At 42.8% G+C, this 21284-nt stretch overlaps 1 protein-coding gene across 5 annotated transcripts in view; it reads right to left on the bottom strand.

Annotated features, from left to right (window-relative positions):
• The window catches only part of RECQL5 (RecQ like helicase 5), a 164617-nt gene that overhangs the window by 118993 nt on the left and 24340 nt on the right, over positions 1–21284 (bottom strand). For all 5 annotated transcript variants that reach the window (XM_056550097.1, XM_056550102.1, XM_056550099.1 and 2 more), the window contains exon 5: positions 15833–15938. In XM_056550097.1, the coding sequence (XP_056406072.1) occupies positions 15833–15938 (106 nt within the window). The remainder of the gene's footprint in view (positions 1–15832; positions 15939–21284) is intronic.

Raw genomic sequence — 21284 nt, 5'->3', positions numbered from 1 at the left:
TCATAACTTTTTTTTCCCCGCAGCACTAGGGTTGGGTGGGACAAGGTGGAATAAAAACTGGAAGAATTGTAAAACTTTTTGTGAGGCTGGTGAGTATTCACTGAAATTGTTATTTTTTCACTGATTGATTTATATTCTGTGAACTTTGTATTTAAAATTTGACAATAAAGCTAAAAAAAAAAAAAAAAGTCCCGGACCTGAGAAAGCCGCCGGATAGTGGAGTTCATCCCGGCTTAGCTCCCCATAATATACCTCGGCAGGAGATTGTTAAATACCTGGACTTCACTGACAAGACAGGACTGTTACGTGCTTACTGACGGCCCATTCTTGGATGGTAACTGCTTACTTTTATTTGGACACTTTTCAGCAGAAGTGTCTTGTAATCAGTTTTAAGAGGGCGAATCATGGCACATGTCGCTTCCACAAAAAAAGCAGCTGGTATGGCAAATTGTGGAAAAGGGTGAGCACCTGAGGGCGGCTTATACCACCTTCCTGACCTACCCTACTGATGACAATAAGTCTCAGTGGAAGGTTGCCAAATCTGATTATGAATCGTGGAAGGAAAAGCAGGAAAATCTGAATAGGTCCTACCTTGATGCAACATTGTTCAGGTTTGGCAGCAAACCAGGCAAATTGCTGGCGCGTTTTGCCAAAGGCTCAATTGTTCCCGCTCACATTCCTTTACTAAGGGATGCGGTCGGAACCCATGTGACTGACCCGAAAAACATCTGTGCCTTACTATGGTCCTATTTTGAGGCTCTGTATTCTGATACAGGTGATCCTTCTTCCCCTGTTAAAAGATGGACTGCAGAAGCTAACCTCCCCACCTTGACAGAATCACTGAATATCTAATGCCATTAAATCTTTACTGTCTGCCAAACCCCGGGACCGGATGGCTTCTCTGGGGATTTCTATAAACTTCTCATGCCTGAAATAACTCCCACGCTTCTAACACTATACAATAACTGTCTTAACGGTACTGGTATCTCAAAGGAGATGAACACAGTGTTTATTCGGGTCATTCCAAAGCCAGATACCAATCCAGATGGGTACAGGCCAATATCGCTAATCAATATTGACCTAAAACGCCTTTCTAAGATTATGGCCGACCGTTTGGCTTTGGTGTTGCCCCGCCGTGTTCATCCATCTAAAATGGGTTTCGTTAGGGGAAGGGTTGCTGTAGCCAATATGCGTAAAGTCCTGGCTATCCAAGATGACGTATGTCTTCACCCGGATCTGCACCCATCTCCCGCTATCTTGTCCATAGACGCAGAGAAGGTATTTTATAGCGTGATATGGGAGTGGCTATGATCAGTGACGCGTGCCATGGGTTTTACTGGCGGATTTATGGATTATGAGGTAGATTTATCAAGGGATTGAAGCAGCTTTTTTTGCTTACAAAAGTCGCACAAAAAGTTGCACGTGCCCCTAAGCTATTTTTTGTATGACTTTTGTGGGTAAGCAAAAAATACCAATCGGCCCTACCTACCTTCAGGATTTATCATTGCGAAAGTCGCATGTAAGCAAATAAAAGTCGCAAACCCCCTTCAAAAAGTCGCAAGTGAAAGCAAGGTCACACCTGGCTTACAAACTTGCCTATGACAGCATTTTCAAAAAAGTCGCACGTGAGACTTTTTTGTGAGACTTTTTGCACAGCTCCGCTCCCCGGCACCCACTCACATCTATCACCTGCCTGCAAGGTGTTGGGACTACAACTCCCATCATGTCTTAACTGTAAGGGCATGCTGGTAGTTGTAATCCTGGTGGGTGGCAGATGTGGGCGGGTACCAAAGCTGTGCAAAAAGTCGCAGGTGAGATTTTTAGTGCGACTTCCTTTTACTTAAATTTTTACAGGCACGGTGGGACGAGCAGGTAGGAGATGTACAGGAAGGTGACAAGCTTTTCACCAGCCCGCACATCTCCCGCCCACGCAACACTACTAGAACTCCCAGCATGTCCTTACTGTAAGGACATGCTGGGAATTTTAGTTGTGCAGCACGGGGGGAGGGTGTTAGATGGGCGGACGGATGACAAGCTTGTCATCCGCCTGTGCCGCATGACAACAACTCCCAGCATGTCCTTACTGTAAGGGCATGCTGGGAGTTGTTGCCATGCAGTGGGGGCAGGTGACCAGCTTGTTACTCACCAGCTTGCGCATCTCTCCCCCCCCCGCCCTGCTGCATGACTACAACTCCCATTATGTCCTTACTGTAAGGGCATGCTGGGAGTTGTAGTCATGCAGTGTGGGAGGGAAAAGTGCGGGTGGGTTACAATAAATGTACTGACCTATTTTCCTTTTTTTTTTCCTTCTCATTTCAGATCCGTGTATCCTGTGGACTACGACGATGACGTGTGTTTTTTTTGTTTAATGTTAATAAAATGGTTAACGAGGGCTGTGGGGGAGTGTTTTTTGGAATAGAAGTTTTTTAAACATTTTTTATTTTATCTTATTTACTTTACAGGCTTAGTAGTGAAAGCCATCTTATAGACAGAATCCATTACTAAACCGGGGCTTAGCGTTAGCCCCAAAAACAGCTAGCACTAACCACCGATTATTACTCCAGTACCCACCACCACAGGTATGCCAGGAAGAGCCGATACCAACAGGCCCGGAGCATCAAATATGCTCTCCTGAGCCTAGGCGCTAACAGGCTGGCGTTATTTAGGCTGGGCAGGGCCAGTAACAATGGTCCTCACCCACACTGGTAACGTCAGGCTGTTGCTGTTTGGTTGGTATTTGGCTGAGAATGAAAATATGGGGAACCCGATGTGTTTTTTTTTTCATAAATAATTAAATAATAAAAGAAAAATGCATAGAGTTTCCTGTATTTTTATTCTCAGCCAGATACAAACCAACAGCCTAACTTTAGCAGGGTAGGCGAGGATAATTGTTACTGGCCCTCACCAGCTTAAATAACACCAGCCAGTAACCGCCTAGGCCCAGGAGCGCAATTTTTGATGCTCTGGGCCTGTTGGTACCGGCTCCTACTGACACCCCTGTGGCAGAGAGTACTGAGGCAATAATTGGGGGTTAGAGCTAGCTGTTTTTGAGGCTAATGCTAAGCCCCGGCTTAGTAATGGATTCTGTCTATAAGACGGCTTCCACTACTAAGCCTGGAAAGTAAATAAAAAAAAACATTTAAAAAACTTCTATTCCAAAAAACACTCCCCCACAAGCCCTCATTACAATATGTTGTTAATATTAAACAAAAAAACGCTGGTCATCGTAGTCCACCAAATCTGAAGTAGCCCACAGGATAGACTGATCTGAGAAAAAAAATAAAAAAAAGGTTAGTACATTTAGGGGGAAAAGAATTTAAAGGGTAGCTCCCACCATCCTATTTATTTCCTCATTACACTTGCAGTTACTGCAGAGTCCGGCAGCAGGCGTGCAGGGACAGCGGCGGCAACGAGGCGGTTGCGGCGATGTGCGGGAGGAGTGGCCTCCCAGCCAGTGGCCGGGGAGCCAATGCGCTCGCTCCCGCTTGTCTGATTGACAGGCAGGGAGCGAGTGCAGCCTAACTGAAAAAAGACTGATTGCCACTCCAAAATCAGTCCTTTTTCAGTAGCCGGTTTTTAAATGTAAATTAAACCTTTTTAATGAAAAAAAAAATAATAAAAGTATATTAGAGATATGTTGTAGTACATAAGTACTACAACATATCAAAAAATAAAGTTGGTGACAGTGCCCATTTAATAAACACATATCAATTTTCTTAGTACACATAAGCAAAAAATAAATGTTATTCCAAAGTGATTTTATTGGTTACTTATGTGAGCCATATTTATCAACCCTGTGATAGTATGATAAATAAGTCGCACATAAGCAAAAAAATATTTAAAAATCCTACAGAACTCGCTTACCAAAGCAAACAATGATAAATGTCCCCGTAAATACTTACACATTATGTTTCCCCCATGGCCCGGATTTCCCTCCCTGGTTTTCTGTCCACCCCCTTTGTCCCTCAGAGTGGTACCTGTCAGGGTTGTCCCCTGTCCCCCTTATTATTTAATTTGGCACTGGAACCCCTAGCCAGGTTCTTCCACAGCGACAATGGGATTGAGGTAATAAAGGTGGGAATGACCAATCTTCGCTCAGTGGTTTCTGCTGATGATATTCTATTATTTTTGGTTAATACAATCAGAGATTTGGGGATAGTGTTTGAATCCTTCCGGGATTTTGGCCTTCAGTAAGGGTTCCGTGTCAATATTACCAAAAGTGTCATGTTAGATATTCGCCATGTGACTCGACCCTCTGGTAGGCCATGGACGGATCCTTTGACTGTTCCTATACATGTATCCCACACCTCCATTCGATATCTCGGGATCCAGATTGGTTGTACTCCTAACTCCCTTTATGCTTTAAATTATCTGCTGAAAATAATTACAGAATTGCATAGTTGGCGATCCCTCCCTCTTCCCTTTATCACATGGTGTTATTTACTTAAAATGATGAGCTTCTCAAATCTCCTGTATCCCATGCAAACTATCCCTGTCCTGTTAAAGCATATTAATACTAACCGGTTTAACTCGGAATTCGTTAGGTTTATTTGGGCAGGGAAGAGACCCCGAATTGCTCTTAAAAAACTAAAGCTGCTGAAGGAACAGGGAGGGATCCATTTTTCAGATGTTAGACATTATAATTTAGCGTGTTGATTGGGTGAAAGGCACTAGTATCTACTCTACTGTTTGTCAGATGGAAGAGGGACTGGTGATGCCTTGGTCGCTTTCCGCTCTCCTTCGCACCCGATATGAGGCTTTACCACCCTTTATTAAATGTAGTCTATTGCTCCGTGATACTATTATAGCCTGGAAGCGATGTCAAGAAGCCATGAACCTCCCATTCCTCCTGAGTAAGGAAATGCCCCTTTGGATTCACCCGGAATTTGTGATGGGTCAACAAAATGTGCTGTATCGGGTGTGGAGAGAGGCGGGCATCACTCGGGTCAAACACCTATATCATGATAGTGAACCCAGTTATCGTAACTTAGAGGAATTGACTGACTTACAATATAGGCCCTTCACATTTCTTACAGTACGCCAGGCTAATGACCTTTCCATGCCCAAGACTACTTCACATACGTCCGGAATGCACAACATCGGCCTTTGCTGCATTTCTACATAGCTCTGATGCATTACACTCTATCTTATACCTATACTGAAAAATAAAAAGGAGGGGGTAGTGATGCAGTAATTTATTCACTCTTTAGATACTGGGAGGAGAAACTACACAGACCGGACTTGACCATACTGATTCTAGAGGGTTGGGCCTCTGTTAGGAAAGCGGTTGTCGGGAAGTATGGAGGGAGACACAATTAAACTCATCCATCGTGCCTTGTACGGGTTTACCCTTCAAAGGACTGAGGACCGTCCTAATAGGATTGAATCATGCCCTAATTGTGGTCTATTTAGATCTGACCTTCTTCACGGCTTGATGGACTTCCTTGTTTTACCTCTTAAATGCTAAATTGGGTTGTCAGCTTGTGGCTGACCCCTTGCTGATCTTGTTTCATATTCCACAGAATGACGCTACACGGACGCTGCTCTTACATACCTTTCTGCTAGCTGGCAAAAGAACCTTATTGAGCCAATGGTAAGTACCCTCTATACAAGTGGTTCTCAACCTTTTTGGCGACTGTACCCCCAAAGGCTGAAAGTATGTCCGCGGGTACCCCCTCGCGCGGAACAAAAGGCGTGTTCTTACCTTTATACTAATGCATCTCCCCCCTCCATCTTAATCCCTTTGTGCTATTATCCCCCCCCCCCCCCTCCATCTTAATCCCCTTGTGTTATAATTCCCCCTCCATCTTTATCCCTTTGTGTTATTATTCCCCCTCCATCTTTATCCTACTTGTGTTATTATTCCCCCTCCATCTTAATCCCCCTTGTGTTATTATTCCCCCTCCATCTTAATCCCCTTGTGTTATTATCCCTCCTCCATCTTTATCCCCTTGTTTTATTATTCCTCCTCCATTTTTATCCACTTGTGCTATTATTCCCCCCTCCATCTTTATCCCCTTGTCCCATTATTCCCTCTCCATCTTTATCCCCCTGTGTCATTATTCCTCCTCCATCTTTATCCCCTTGTTCCATTACTCCCCCTCCATCTTTATCCCCTTGTCCCATTATTCCCCCTCCATCTTTATCCCCTTGTTTTATTATTCCCCCTCCATCTTTATCCCCTCGTGTTATTATTCCTCCTCCATCTTTATCCCCTTGTGTTATTATTCCTCCTCCATCTTTATCCACTTGTGCTATTATTCCCCCCTCCATCTTCATCCCCTTGTCCCATTATTCCCTCTCCATCTTTATCCCCGTGTCATTATTCCTCCTCCATCTTTATCCCCTTGTCCCATTACTCCCCCTCCATCTTTATCCCCTTGTCCCATTATTCCCCGTCCATCTTTATCCCCTTGTGTTATTATTCCCCCTCCATCTTTATCCCCTCGTGTTATTATTCCTCCTCCATCTTTATCCCCTCGTGTTATTATTCCTCCTCCATCTTTATCCCCTTGTGCTATTATTCCCCCTCAATCTTTATCCCCTTGTCCCATTATTCCTCCTCCAACTTAATCCCCTTGTCCCATTAATCCCCCTCCATCTTTATCCCCTTGTCCCATTATTCCCCCCTCCATCTTACTCCCTTGTCCCATTATTCCCCCTCCATCTTAATCCCCTTGTCCCATTATTCCCCCCCTCCATCTTAATCCCCCTTGTCCCATTATTCCCCCTCCATCTTTATCCCCTCGTGTTATTATTCCTCCTCCATCTTTATCCCCTCGTGTTATTATTCCTCCTCCATCTTTATCCCCTTGTGTTCTTATTCCTCCTCCATCTTTATCCCCTTGTGCTATTATTCCCCCACCCCATATTTATCCCCTTGTGCTATTATTCCTCCTCCATCTTTATCCCCTCGTGTTATTATTCCTCCTCCATCTTTATCCCCTTGCGTTATTATACCTCCTCCATCTTTATCCCTTTGTGCTATTATTCACCCACCCCATATTTATCCCCTTGTGCTATTATTCCTCCTCCATCTTTATCCCCTTGTCCCATTATTCCTCCTCCAACTTAATCCCCTTGTCCCATTATTCCTCCTCCAATTTAATCCCCTTGTCCCATTATTCCTCCTCCAATTTAATCCCCTTGTCCCATTATTCCTCCTCTAACTTAATCCCCTTGTCCCATTATTCCCCCTCCTTCTTTATCGCCCTGTGTCATTATTCCTCCTCCATCTTAATCCCCTTGTACCATTATTCCCCCCTCCATCTTAATCCCCTTGCGCCATTATTAATCGATATGGCAAAAGGGGAACAGGGGGAGGGGGGAATAATAGCCCAAGGGGATTAATGGTACAAGGGGATTAAGATGGAAGGGGAGAGGGATAATGGCGGAGGGGGGATGGGGAGAAATAAAGCACAAGGCATTACATTTTAAGGCCTTGTGCTTTATTACTCCCCATCCCCCTCCGCCATTATCCCTCTCCCCCTCCATCTTAATGCCTTGTGCTCTGTCCCATACATCCCCCTCCGTGCCATACTGTCCCCCTCCATGCCATACAGTCATTTTTAACTTTTTGTGTTTATCCTTTACCTGGCGTCCTCTGGTCCCGTGACCTGTCCTTGGATGCAGCGCGCCCCGTTCGGCGGGGCCGCTCTGACGTGTGACGTCCTCCTGCGCTGTGTGGCAAGTCCGCACAACGTCAGGGGAGGTCACACGTCTCCACGCAGCTCGGGCCGCGGCTACTGTACAGCGAGCTGCCGCCGCCGTTCTCCGCTATGCGCTGTCAAATACTGGCCAATGCATGGCCGGTATTTGACAGCGCTTTCGCATACCCCTTGACAGCCCCTGGCGTACCCCAGGTTGAGAACCCAGGCTCTATACCCTCTGTTTCAGATGTATTGTGCCAGAATAAACGCTACCTTTGACCGTTTAGAATATGGTATAGTAGCAGATAGATCTACCAAAGAAATGGAAAACCTTTATAGTATCATTTCTCACAGATGAGAAGCTGGAGACAACAATTTCTCCATTTCTTCATTCCCAATGGTATCTACGTAGATCAGAACTACTACCTCTTAGCGGGCTGTCAGCATTTTTATATACTGTTTTATAGATTCTTGCATTTTATAAATTGGGGAGATTGGAAAACTCTCTATATATGTGGCTCTAGTCACGAATATGATTTGGCTTCCTGAGCTCTGGGAGGTGGGAGGCTTAGGGAGGCTGGAAGGGAGTTATTATACCTTTTTTATGCCCTGTTTCTGATGTGCCTTGTTACCATTGTAACTTTCTGTGATTATTTTGGATATGTCAATACTGCATGCACTTACTCGCTAAGGTGTGATGTTTACTGTTGTATTTTATAAAATGTAAAACCTAATAAAAATTATGTTTAATAAAAAAAAAACTAAAAAAGGACAGACTTCAATGGGCCATTCACAATTTTTTTTGTAATTTCCCACTGCTCCAAGATCGCTCCCATGTGTCCGCTGGTATGCTACTGAAACAACCTAGTTTGTGCAATATTTTATCCTGCCTGTACTGCGCCTGTGCTCAGTGCCGAGTCAGGATGTTAACTACAAATAGTAGTCACCAGCACAGTTGTAGCAATGTGAGGGTATGGAGGCCAGGATGGGGAATATGCCCAGGAGATAAGAGCTGGAGGATATGGAAGATGAGCAGCAATCTTCCTTTTCGTGCAGTGCTTTCTCTTGATCTCCTCTTACTTCTTATATTCCCTGCACAGCTCCTGTATATTCGCAGCCGAATTCGGGTCATTGAGGAAAGGGAAGGCACACAGCACAAGGAAAAGAAACTGAGCTATGTCCTCCTCTTCCCCACCATGATTTCTAATCTAAGCGGATCTTCTCCAACCTCTGCTGTTGCCCAGGGATGGGGGAAGTGTGATAAAACCTAAAGAAACGTCCTCACCTGCCTGACAGAACCAGCAAAAAAGGGTACCTATGCATGTACGTGCTTTTCCAAGTACTTTTCTACACGTGTGATGGTTTATTTGTATTGAATTTTCTAGAGTTTATTTATTGTTATTAAAAAGAAAAATACCATAGTAGACATGAACACATAGTAAAACTACGGCTAAATGAGTTGTGATCGGTTGCTACAAAAAAAATCAGACACATTTTTGTCTCCGAAAGATTGATAAATCTGGGCCGTTATCCTATTCAGGTGGATGGGGCAGGCTGCAGTTCCCTGCAGAGTCAGATATCGAGGAGCACATACAAGATACAGAAGCGGCACTGTTAGCAGTCAGTATGGTAGCTAGCACAGATACGGACCAATGATCTACGCTGTAGGTGACTAGGTAAGTGACCAGCGGCGGTGCTAGGATAACAATACACATCCATCATAAACTGCAATAGCAAACACAAAAGGATATCCTGCACTCACCGCAGCATCTAGGGTCCAACGTCTCCTCTACTGGACGGGGCTGACGTGGGGTGATCAGAGGCGACTGCCGGCGGTTTCACGTAACTGTGTACGCTTCTTCCGGCCTTGTTTACATCTTCGTGCTGTGCAGGTAAATAGTGAAATGCTGTGATCATGTGATCTGGTGACATGTCTTGCAGATAGCAAAAAGGAAAATAACTTATAACACCCTATATGTGCATAACATAAAACATATTTTAGAGCAGAAAAAAGGACAAATCTGAGACATATCGAGCCTATCATTTAACCCTAACGGGGCCCTGAGCATCTAACCGCAGTATCCAGGGGGCTTCCGTTTGCAGTAATAGCTGGCTCCTATCCATTCTTTTTGGACATCTGTCAATCAATTCAATACCCCCGAATATCAGGTTAGAACAGTCACCATTATGGATAGTTTGCATATGGTGAACTAAATGAGGGGAACCTCCCCCTTTCTTGACTGAGTATAGATGTTCCCGTAATCTTACTTAAAGCTGTCTCTCTGTTTTTCCGATATAGAATTTAAGGCAGCTGCAAAGCATGAAATACACAACAAAAGACCTCCGGCATGTAATGAGTTCTCTTACAGCATATTCATGATCTCCCAGAATGCCAATACTAGTGTTCATATTAAATTTACATTGGGCACAAAAACCACACTTCTTATTGCCCTTAGGGAAACCACTGGTTAACCAATTTTCTTTCTGATCCTTTTGTCTTTGGTTATTTTTACTCTTCAAAAAATCCCTAATAGTGGTATTTCTCTTAAACATCACTATAGGCCTGTTGGCAGCTGTTTCTGCAATGTCGGGGTCAGATAATAGCAAATACCAGTTGCTAGATATTGCAGCCTTTATGGTGGAATTCAGTGGGCTGTTCTTAAATGCAAAGGTAAACCTTCTATTATTTGTAGTATTATCAGAAGTACCACCTTTTTATTTCAAAATTAGACTTTCTTTAGCACTCACTTTCTTATATGCTTTGTCACTTTCTCTGGTAACCCCTCTTTTTTAGTCTTAAAGTTAACTTTGCTGATTGAGACTCAAAATCTCTTTGAACAGTGTTATTCTTCCTAAGTCTCAAGAATTGACTATAGGGAATTCCATTCTTCACGTGCACTGGATGAGAGCTCCTATAGTGCAGTAGCACATTCCTTGCCACATCTTTTCTATAACCCTGTGTTTTAAGCTGGCCTTTGACTACAGCTAACCTCAAGTCCAGGAACTCCAAGCTTTTGTCACCGTAGACACTGGTAAATGCCATGTTCATCCGATTCTCTATATTAAGAAATGCACCAAAGTTATCAAATTGCTCTTTTGACCCCTCCCAGACCACCAGAACATCGTCCATATACCTCCAATAGGCTTTAATATTGCTCATAAAAGGACTAAATGTACTATATAGATATTCTTTTTCAAAGACTGCTAGGAAGAGATTTGCATAGGAGCCTGGGGTGGGACTCCCCATAGCAGTTCCTGTGTCCTGAGTCAAGAAAATGCGGACGGCCTGTACACCCGCATCATGAGTGCTGTACACCTGAATCATGAGGGTGTACAAAGAATCCAGACTGAGTTACGCACCCGAATGTCTGATACTCAAGCTGCAGGATTCTTTAAGAATCTCGATTTAAAAAAACGGTGTTGATGCAAATTGAGATCAAAGAGCAAAAAATCTAATGTTTTTTTTATGGAACACCCAGAAAATTGCTAAAAAGGGAGGTAGAAATAATAGAAGATTTAGTCGCAAACATCGCAGTCAGGACTTCTGGACAACGGAGTCAGATACGAGTGCCTCGGATGAAGCTACGAGAGAATACATGCCAAGAGATACGAATGCACAGGGATCCCCTTTAGAAGGACCAGCCGGGGGGGGGGGGGGTCAGAAAAAGAAAAACCTAGAGGAAAGTTCTAAAGTTCTATCAGAAGAGAAAAGGGGTAGAAGGAAGGTGGAAGGAGTAAGTGAAGAATTTTTGGTAGGGAATCTTACAGATGTAATTCTCCCCAAGAATACTCTATTGGCTCTGTCTAAAGGTTTGAATTTCGGTTCAATGGAAAATTTTGATTTCACCTCTTTTAAGGGTGCATTCACACGTACGCAGATTTGATGCACAGGATTTGAGGCACAGGATTTTCTGCAGCAGATTTCAATGTAAACTAAATTACTGAGCACAGCTTCTAATCTGCAGTTACAAATCCTGCGCATCAAATCTGCGCAGGATCCTGTATGTGTGAACGTACCCTGAAATTGATTTGTTTAGGGCAATAAGGAAGATTAATTTAGCTAAATTCTTTGCTCACATACCGGAGATATCCCTAAGGTACCTGAATGTGATACTCCACGTAGAATTAGTCCACTGGGCTTTAGTCCTGTATCCGGTTTTAGCACTGAGGAATTGGGGAATACCAGAATGTTGGCCGAACTGGCAGCTGAGGAACCAGGCTCTGAGTTTACTGTCCCTGAACGTGCAAAACGCTTTACACCATTGACACCTAGGAGCCCTATTGATTTATTTTTTAAAGCGGTAAAAAAGCGGTAAAAAAGATGAAGGCTCTTATTTACCCTCAAGCCACCAGTAACATCTCATTGGAAGAGAAAGAAAGTCTTGTATGCTAATCAGGAAAATCTAGTTGTAACTAGGGCAGATAAAGGAGGAAGCATGGTTTATGGTCTTTCAATCAATTTAATGCAGAAGCTTTACGTCAATTACAGGACGAGTCCACTTAGGGGAATTTGAAGTCCAACCCCACTGTGAGGATTAAAGATAAGTTTAGGTCCTTTTTGAGAAGATACGTGGAAATGGGAGTTGTGGATTTAAAGTTAGCAGAACGCTTGATACCCTCTCATCCTATGAATTCTAGATGGTATCTCCTCCCTAGGGTTCATAAATCCAGGACCCATCCCCCTGGTCAGCCAATTGTGGCAGGGGTGGGTTAGGTGATGGAATATTTCTAAAAATATGTGGGCTCGGCCCTGAGACCCCTACTAACCGAGATGGCCTCTTACCTAAAAAATACGGGTGACGTATTGAAGTTTATACATGAGTTCCATTGGCAGGAATCATTTTCTCTGGCTTCGATTGATGTTGAGGCTGTGTACACCCGAATCCCTCATGATGAGGGTGTACAGGCCGTCCGCACTGTCTTGACCAGAAAGATAAATCTGAGGATTGTTGATTTCATTTGCAATGCCCTTATGTTTATTTTAAGAAATAACACCTTCCAATATGATAACCAATGGTTTAGACAATGCACAGGAACTGCTATGGGGAGTCCCACCCCAGGCTCCTATGCAAATAACTTCCTAGCAATCCTTGAAAAAGAATATCTATGTAGTACATTCAATCCTTTCGTGAGCAATATTAAAGCCTATTGGAGGTATATGGACGATGTTCTGGTGGTCTGGGAGGGGTCAAAAGAGCAATTTGATAACTTTGTGGCATTTCTTAATCTAGAGAACCGGATGAACATGGCATTTACCAGTGTCTACGGTGACAAAAGCTTGGAGTTCCTGGACTTGAGGTTAGTTGTAGTCAAAGGCCAGCTTAAAACACAGGGTTATAGAAAAGATGTGGCAAGGAATGCGCTACTGCATTATAGGAGCTCTCATCCAGTGCATGTGAAGAACGGAATTCCCTATAGTCAGTTTGAGACTTAGGAGGAATAACACTGATCAAAGTAATTTTGAGTCTCAATCAGCAGTTAATTTAAACCAATAGGTATTGCAATTGCTTTCATTCGAAAATTTTCAGTATTTCATACTGAAAAAGCCAGTCAAACAACTGCCCCCCCATGCCTGCTTGGACACATACTAGTCCTGCTGTATACAAGCATCATCACCTATGTCATGGACACACTTCCTTGATTGACAGCTGTGAGTGCAGGGCTCACAGCTGGAGGAAAAATCCTCCGACTGTCATCTTGTGTCCCGCTATTGTCAGTGAGGACAAGCTGGGAGTTGTAGTTTTGCTAATGCTAGGGGAGATGTGAGCAGACAGCATACTGAGGGAGGGGGTGGAGACCTGCACAGTGAGACCACGCCCCCTTTCTTTGAGAGGAAGTCAGACTAGTGAGCTAAATTAAAAGCGTGATAAAAAAAAAAAATAAAAGGTGCTAGACACATAAAAATTAGATGTACATGGTCAGGATTAGGTGCTGAGTGATAGATTTAAAAAAATGTTTTTTTGTTGGATCTGACAGGTATGCTTTAAGACTAAAAAAAGAGGGGTTATCCAGAGAAAGTGATAAACCAAGCATATAAAAAAGCTAGTGCTAAAGACAGAGAAAGCCTAATTTTTTAATCAAAAGGTGGTACTTCTGATAATACTACAAATAATAGGTTTACCTTTACATTTAAAGCGTCCCCGTCAGATCCAACAAAAAATTATTTTTTTTACTATATCACTCAGTACCTAATCCTGACCATGTGCATCTAATTTTTATGTGTCTAGCACCTTTATTTTTATTTTTTTTATTACACTTTTAATTTAGCTCACTAGTCTGAATTCCTCCAAAGGGAGGGGGCGTGGCCTCACTGTGCAGGTCTCCGCCCCCTCCCTCAGTATGCTGTCTGCTCACATCTCCCCTAGCATTAGCAAAACTACAACTCCCAGCTTGTCCTCACTGACAGCAGCGGGACACAAGCTTCACTGAGAGGACTTTTCCTCCAGCTGTGAGCCCTGCACTCACAGCTGTCTATCAAGGAAGTGTGTCCATGACATAGGTGATTATGCATGGATACAGCAGGACTAGTATGTGTCCAAGCAGGCAGGGGGGGCAGTTGTTTGACTGGCTTTTTCTGTATGAAATACTGAAAATTTTCTAATGAAAGCAATTGCAAAACCTATTGGTTTTGCATGCTTTACAACATATCAAACATTTTTGTATCTGACAGTGCCCATTTAAGAACAGCCCACTGAATTCCACCATAAAGGCTGCAATATCTAGCAACTGGCATTTGCTATTATCTGACCACGACATTGCAGAAACAGCTGCCAACAGACCTATAGTGATGTTTAAGAGAAATACCACTATTAGGGATTTTTTGAAGAGTAAAAATAACCAAAGACAAAAGGATAAGCAAGAAAATTGGTTAACCAGTGGTTTCCCTAAGGGCAATAAGAAGTGTGGTTTTTGTGCCCAATGTAAATTTAATATCAACACTAGTATTGGTATTCTGGGAGATCATGAATATGCTGTAAGAGAACTCATTACATGCCGGAGCTCGTTTGTTGTGTATTTCATGCTTTGCTGCTGCCTTAAATTCTATATCGGAAAAACAGAGAGACCGCTTTGAGTAAGATTACGGGAACATCTATACTCAGTCAAGAAAGGGGGAGGTTCCCCTCATTTTGTTCACCATATGCAAACTATCCATAATGGTGACTGTTCTAACCTGATATTCGGGGGTATTGAATTGATTGACAGATGTCCAAAAAGAATGGATAGGAGCCAGCTATTACTGCAAACGGAAGCCCCCTGGATACTGCGGTTAGATGCTCAGGGCCCCGTTAGGGTTAAATGATAGGCTCGATATGTCTCCATTTAATTAAGTATTGACAGATTTGTCCTTTGTTCTGCTCTAAAATATGTTTTATGTTAAGGGTGTTATAAGTTTTTTTTTTTTTTTTGCTATCTGCAAGACATGTCACCAGATCACAGCATTGCACTATTTACCTGCACAGCACAATGATGTAAACAAGGCCGGAAGAAGCCCCGTCCGCTGGAAGCCCAGTAGAGGAGCCGTTGGACCCTAAATGTTGCGTTGAGTGCAGGATATCCTTTCGTCTTCGCTATTGCAGATATCCAGGAGCGCCACTTTCCAGGGTAATCTCAGAATGAGACATTGCTAAATGAGCTCTGCGGCCCCCTTATTGTAAATATCATTGGGGGGGTCATGAAAGTTGAATCCCCACCAAAAAGAAGTAATGACATATCCTAATAAGATATGCAGAGTTGTCTGTGTTAAATTACCCTTAGAACCTGGGCTAGATATAAATTCAGCAGAGGTGAATTTGTAAGATGCAGCATAGTGCGATTTGTAATTTGGTTTAATTTATTGTAATATTACAAGGCATCTATTTGTGTTGACAAATTCAGCTCTGCTATACTTGCTATATAAAAGTGCACATTTGCTGGACATAATTTGGTGCTTTTTTCCCCCAAAGACCGAGGTCTGAATTCACTAAGGAATATGAGCTGAGATTTGATGACCCCTGCCCCATACATCCCCTATCTACTTTTGTGATCAATATTGTCTGTCTTGTAAAGTTATCGGCTTAGCAAAACTAAGAAATAAAACGGAGGGGGCCTTCAACAGAATTTTGCCCGGGGCCATTACCATCCTTAATTTGGCCCTGAGAGGAATACCCAAAAGACTAAAACAAGGTAAACTGGCTTTCACTCACCTGCATGGTAGGCTTTAGAAGGGACACCCCGCTGAGACAACTGAGTTGCTACTTCTTCACAAGCCTCCCTGGTCCTACAGTAGACTATTCCACAACCTGGAAACTGCTGTAAGAGAAATAAGTAGGCAAAGTGGTGTCAGAGCACATGAATTTCATTCTCTTCCAGATAGTATTGTCCGTTCATTAGTATGTTTCACTCTCACATACACTCTTGAAGATGGAAATACTCGACAATTATACTGTTTAGAAATACAGCAACATACTTCTAAAAGGATATGTTCGGCACTCAAGGCGTATGGATAAAAGAATGCCTGCTTTATTGAAGTCTTGAAACAGATATCACATACAGAAAGGCTTGTCTGACGTGTTTCGCACCCACCGGGGCTTAATCGTAGACTTGAATCTACGATTAAGCACCGGTGGGTGCGAAACGCATCAAACAAGCCATTATGTATGCAATATCTGTGTCAAGACTTCAATAAAGCAAGCATTCTTTTATCCATACGCCATGAGTGCCGGACATATCCCTTCATACGCTAGTGCTGAGAAGCCGGGGGCGGGTCCGCAGCACAGGTGCACTGGAGAAAAGCAGCAGGGGTGAGCTACACGCATACCACTGAACATAGTAACATAGTTCATAAGGTTGAAAAAAGACAAAAGTCCATCAAGTTCAACATATATATCTGTCCTGCATCTCTACTGTGATGATCCAGGGGAAGGCAAAAAAAACATTATAAGGCTGATGCCAATTGCCCCATACCAAGGGGGAATTCCTTTTTGACTCCAAATATGGCAGATTGAATAAGAATAAATCCCCAGATCAACGCTTTGTCCCTATAAATCTAGTAACCATAACTTGTAATTTTACTCTTTATGAATGCATCAAGGCCCCTTTTTGAACTCTTTTAATGAGTTCACCATGACCACCCCCTCCGGGAGAAAACCCTGTCTGTGCAGGTGTAGAGGCCTTCTTTCCTCTAGATGTAAAGGATGCCTCCTTGGTATACAGTCCTGGGTACAAATAAATCATGAGATCTCTGTACCACCCTGTGATATATTTATACATAGTTATTTGGTCACCCCTAAGATGTCTTTTGTTTCTAAACAAAACTCCAGTTCTAAATTATTCTTTATGGGTATTGTAGTCATCCCATTTCTTTTATTATTTTTGGTTGCCTGTCTTTGAACCGTTTCCAGCTCCACTATACCTAAGAAGTGATTTGTACAGAGGTAGGATTATTTGTCATATACATCTATGTCCCTTTTGATGCCCCCCTACCAGTGTTTTACCATTTAGTACATACTCCCAGCATGGATTTTTCCTACCCATGTGCATAACCTTACATTTATCTATTTTAAATTCAATATGCCATTTCCCAGCTCAAGCCTCCAACCTATCCAGATCCATTTGTAACAGTGCACTGTCCTCTATTGTGGTAACCACTTATCAGTCTTTGCGAATGATACAAAGCTCTGCTACTTTACTGAAAAATCCCTCAACAAGGTCATTAATAAATATATTTTAAAAAAATAGGACCCAAAACTTACCCCTGTTGTACCCCGCTAGTAACAGTCACCCAGAGTACCGTAAGTGCCATTAATAACCACCCTTTGTTTCCTATCACTGAGGCAGTAACTCACACAATTTCCTATAGCCCAATGCTTCTCATTTTATGCACCAACTTTTATGTGGCACAAAGTCAAAGGTTTAGGAAAAAAACAATAGGTACAACATCTAGTGATTCACCCCAATCCAGTCTTGAGCTCACCTCCTCATAAAAGCTGATCAATTTAGTCTGACAGGACCGATGCCTCATAAACCTATGCCGATAAAGAGTCATACATTTATTTTCATTGAGATACTCCACTGCAGCATATTTCAGAAAACCTTAAACAATCTACATACTGTATAATGGAAGTTAGGCTAATAGGCCTATAATTCAGAGGGTCGCTTTTTGATAGAATTCCAAATATTATACATCGGGGTCTGAATCACATTATTTAACTCTCTTAGTAAGCAGGGGTGAATGCCATCTGGACCTGGTGATTTGTCTATTTAGATTTTTTTTGCATGCACTGTACTTCTTCCTGAGTTAAACAGGTGACATCTAAGGAAGAATTTACCTGATCTTGCTGTATTTTATATGCCATTTTTTTTTTCCGCTGTAAAAAGTGCAGAAAAATATGTTAAATATGTTCTTTTTCCTGATCTCAGTCTATAATTTCTCCCTCATTACCTTTTAAAGGGCCAAAGATTTCAGTTTCACATTTTATTTTATACCTTTTTACATTTTATGTAATTAACGAATATTTTGGGGCTATTTTTACTCTCAGGCCCTCATTTACTTAGAAAACCGGGTTGTAAGTCTATATTGCTTTCTTACGCGACTGCTTTTTTTTCCCCTGTTATTTATTATTATGTCGCATCCTGTTTGTCGCACTGGGTTTTGGTTTCCAACTCCTCTGAGTTGTTGGGAAAAAATCCCCAACAATTCAACAAATTCGGGTTGGAAACCTTTATAAATACGTGGGAAAGCTCAGAAATGTCGGGTTACGCCCCTTTTTCGGGTTTGGGAGAATCCACATCGGGTCCGTCGGGAAAAAATGTTGCATCGTGTCGCAGACTGGCGCACGATGTCTGCGACATGGCGCAGACAGAGATGCGCCAAAAAAAAAACGACAAAACAAGTCGGGTTTAGAATAGTAAATGAGGGCCTCAGAGTTTTTCTGTCTCCAATTTTGCTGCTTTTATTTGTTTTTTACTTATTTTATTTTTACCCTATAACTTTTTAATGTTTCTTCACCACCTTCCTGTTTTAGTAGCTTAAATGCTTTTTTATTGGTGCATTCACGTGAATATTTTCTGTAGCAGATTTGCTTCTGCAGATTTTGCTGCCCTTTGGAGTCAATCTGCAGAAAAAATACGCAAGTGTAAACATACTCTTAGTTATTTATTGCCCTTTTGCTTTTTTATACTTGCACATTGGTTTTCCCCTGATATAAGATATATTTTTGAGGAGTTTAAAGTGGTACTCCATTGCCCTGCTTCCGGAGCTCCGCTCCCCAGTGTCCGGAAGTTTATTGTTCCGAATGCAGCGTGCGGGCTTCCGTGTTCAGGGCCGCCCATCGTGACGTCACGCTACACCCTCATGACGTCACACCCGCCCTCTCAACGAAAGTCTAAGGGGAGGGGGCTGGTATGGGGACACGAGAGGTGGCCCTGAACACGGAAGCCCGCACACAGCGTTCGGAACAATAAACTTCTGGACCCTGGGGAGCGGAGCTCCGGAAGCAGGGCAGCGGGGTACCCCTTTAAGAGTTTTTGCAGACACTGCGGGAGATTTATCACAACCTGTGCAGAGGAAAAGCTCACCAGTTGCACATAGAAACCAATCAGATTGCTTCTTTTATTTCTCAGAGGTCTTTTTAAAAATGAAAGAAGCAATCGGATGGGCAACTTTTCCTCTACACAGGTTTTGATAAATTCTCCCATTATCCCAGTCTATTACGTTAAGGGCTTCTCTGAGCTAATCAAACTTTGCTTTTCTAAAATTCATTGGGGGAGATTTATCAAGACAGGTGCAGGGAAAGAGTGGTGCAGTTGCCCCTAGCAACCAATCAGATTGCTTCTTTCATATTTCAGAGGTCTTTTTAGAAATGAAAAGTTATCTGATTGGTTGTAATGCACAACTGCATCACTCTTCCTCTACACAGGTTGATAAATCTCCCCCATTGATCTTGTGGCTTGTCTACAGAACACCCACCTAAAGGACAAAGTTATAGTGTATTACATTGTGGCTACTATTTCCTAGGTGTCCGCCTACCTGCACATTAGTTGTCAGGTCAGCTGGTTAATATTAAAGGAGTACTCCACTCCCCAGCGTTCGGAACATTTAGTTCCTAACACTGGGAGCGGTCTTCAGGGGTCTTGTATTGAGGGGGCTGGGTGTGACATCATGAGCGGGGGGGCGTGACATCACAAGGGGGCGTGGCGACCCCCGAAGCCCACTCCCAGTGTTAGGAACTAAATGTTCCAAACGCTGGGGAGTCGTGTTCCCCTTTAAAGGGGTTATTCAGGAATAGAAACACACAGCTAATTTCTTTCAAAAACAGTTCCACGACTGTCTCCACATAGGGTGTGGTTTAACAAATTGGCTTCATTCACTTCAATAGAACTGAACTGCAGAACCACACACAACCTGGAAACAGACGGGGAGCATTTTTTAAAAGAAAGTAACTGTTTTTCTATTCCTGGATAACCCATTTAAGTCAAGTAGGGTGCCTCCTATGGTCGGGTTCAGCACTATTTGGGAAATATAACTGAGATTTATCATCAAAACCTGTGCAGAGGAAAAGCTGACCAGTTACCTAAAGCAACAAACTAGATTTTTTTTATTATTATTGAAAAGAAGCAGATACAGTAATCGGATGGGTTGCTTTTTTCTGGACAGGTTTTGATAAATCTCTCCCACTGTCTTCAGCTATAGACAAAACCCTGTTTCTCCTATGAGGGCTCAGTTTCCCAATTTATATCAGGATAGTTAAAGTCCCCCATAATAAACACCTCTTAGTGGTTTGCCGTCTTATGTATTTGCCTCAAAAATAGAATCTCTGCTTCTATTATATATGGTGGATTAAAGCAAAGCCCAATCAGTATTTTATTGTTTTTCTATCCATCTATTTCTACCCATAATGACTCGACCGTCATTTCGCTCACATATATCCTTCTGCATTGCAGCCTTTAGACTAGACTTAACATAAAGGAAAATCCCCCTACCCCTCCTCCATCTTTCCGTTTTTTCCAATCCTTTCTAAATAGACTTTAACCCTGGATGTTAACTGCTCAGTCATAGCTATCATCTAACCATGTCTCCCTTATTCCCACTATGTCATCATTTTCCTCAGACACTATCAACTCCAATTAATCAATCTTGTTGATCAGACTTCTAGCATTGGTCGACATGCAATTTAGAGGTGTACAAGTTTTTTTTTTTCCTATTCAGCCTATCCCTATTAACTATTCTACCCCTACCATTCGCTCCACCTCCAAGTAGGTTAATAAGTCCCAGTTCTCTATCTACACTGTCTTGCAGTTTCCTTATGTGACCCCGCACCCTGTAGATTAAACACTCCTCCATCCTTCTGGCCATCTTCTCCCCGAGCACAGCTGCACCCTCCCTATTGAGGTGCAGCCCGTCCCTACCGTAGAGCCTGTATCTGACAGAGAAGTCGGCCAAGTTCTTCAGAAACCCAAACCCCTCCTTCCACCATCAATTTTCTAGCCACTCGTTTACCTCCCTAATCTCCCACTGCCTGTTTGGTGTGGCATGTTTTATAGGAAGAATTTCAGAAAATATTACCATGGAGGTCCTTGCCTTAAAGGGGTACTTTGCTGCTAGACATGTTATCCCCTATCCAAAGGATAAGGGATAACATGTCTGATTGCGGGGAT

This window comes from Hyla sarda, chromosome 13, assembly GCF_029499605.1.
Source record: "Hyla sarda isolate aHylSar1 chromosome 13, aHylSar1.hap1, whole genome shotgun sequence".
NCBI classification, from domain to species: Eukaryota; Metazoa; Chordata; class Amphibia; order Anura; family Hylidae; genus Hyla; species Hyla sarda.
Note: the sequence above shows the minus strand (reverse complement) of the source record. Positions and strands in the feature narration are given on the sequence as shown.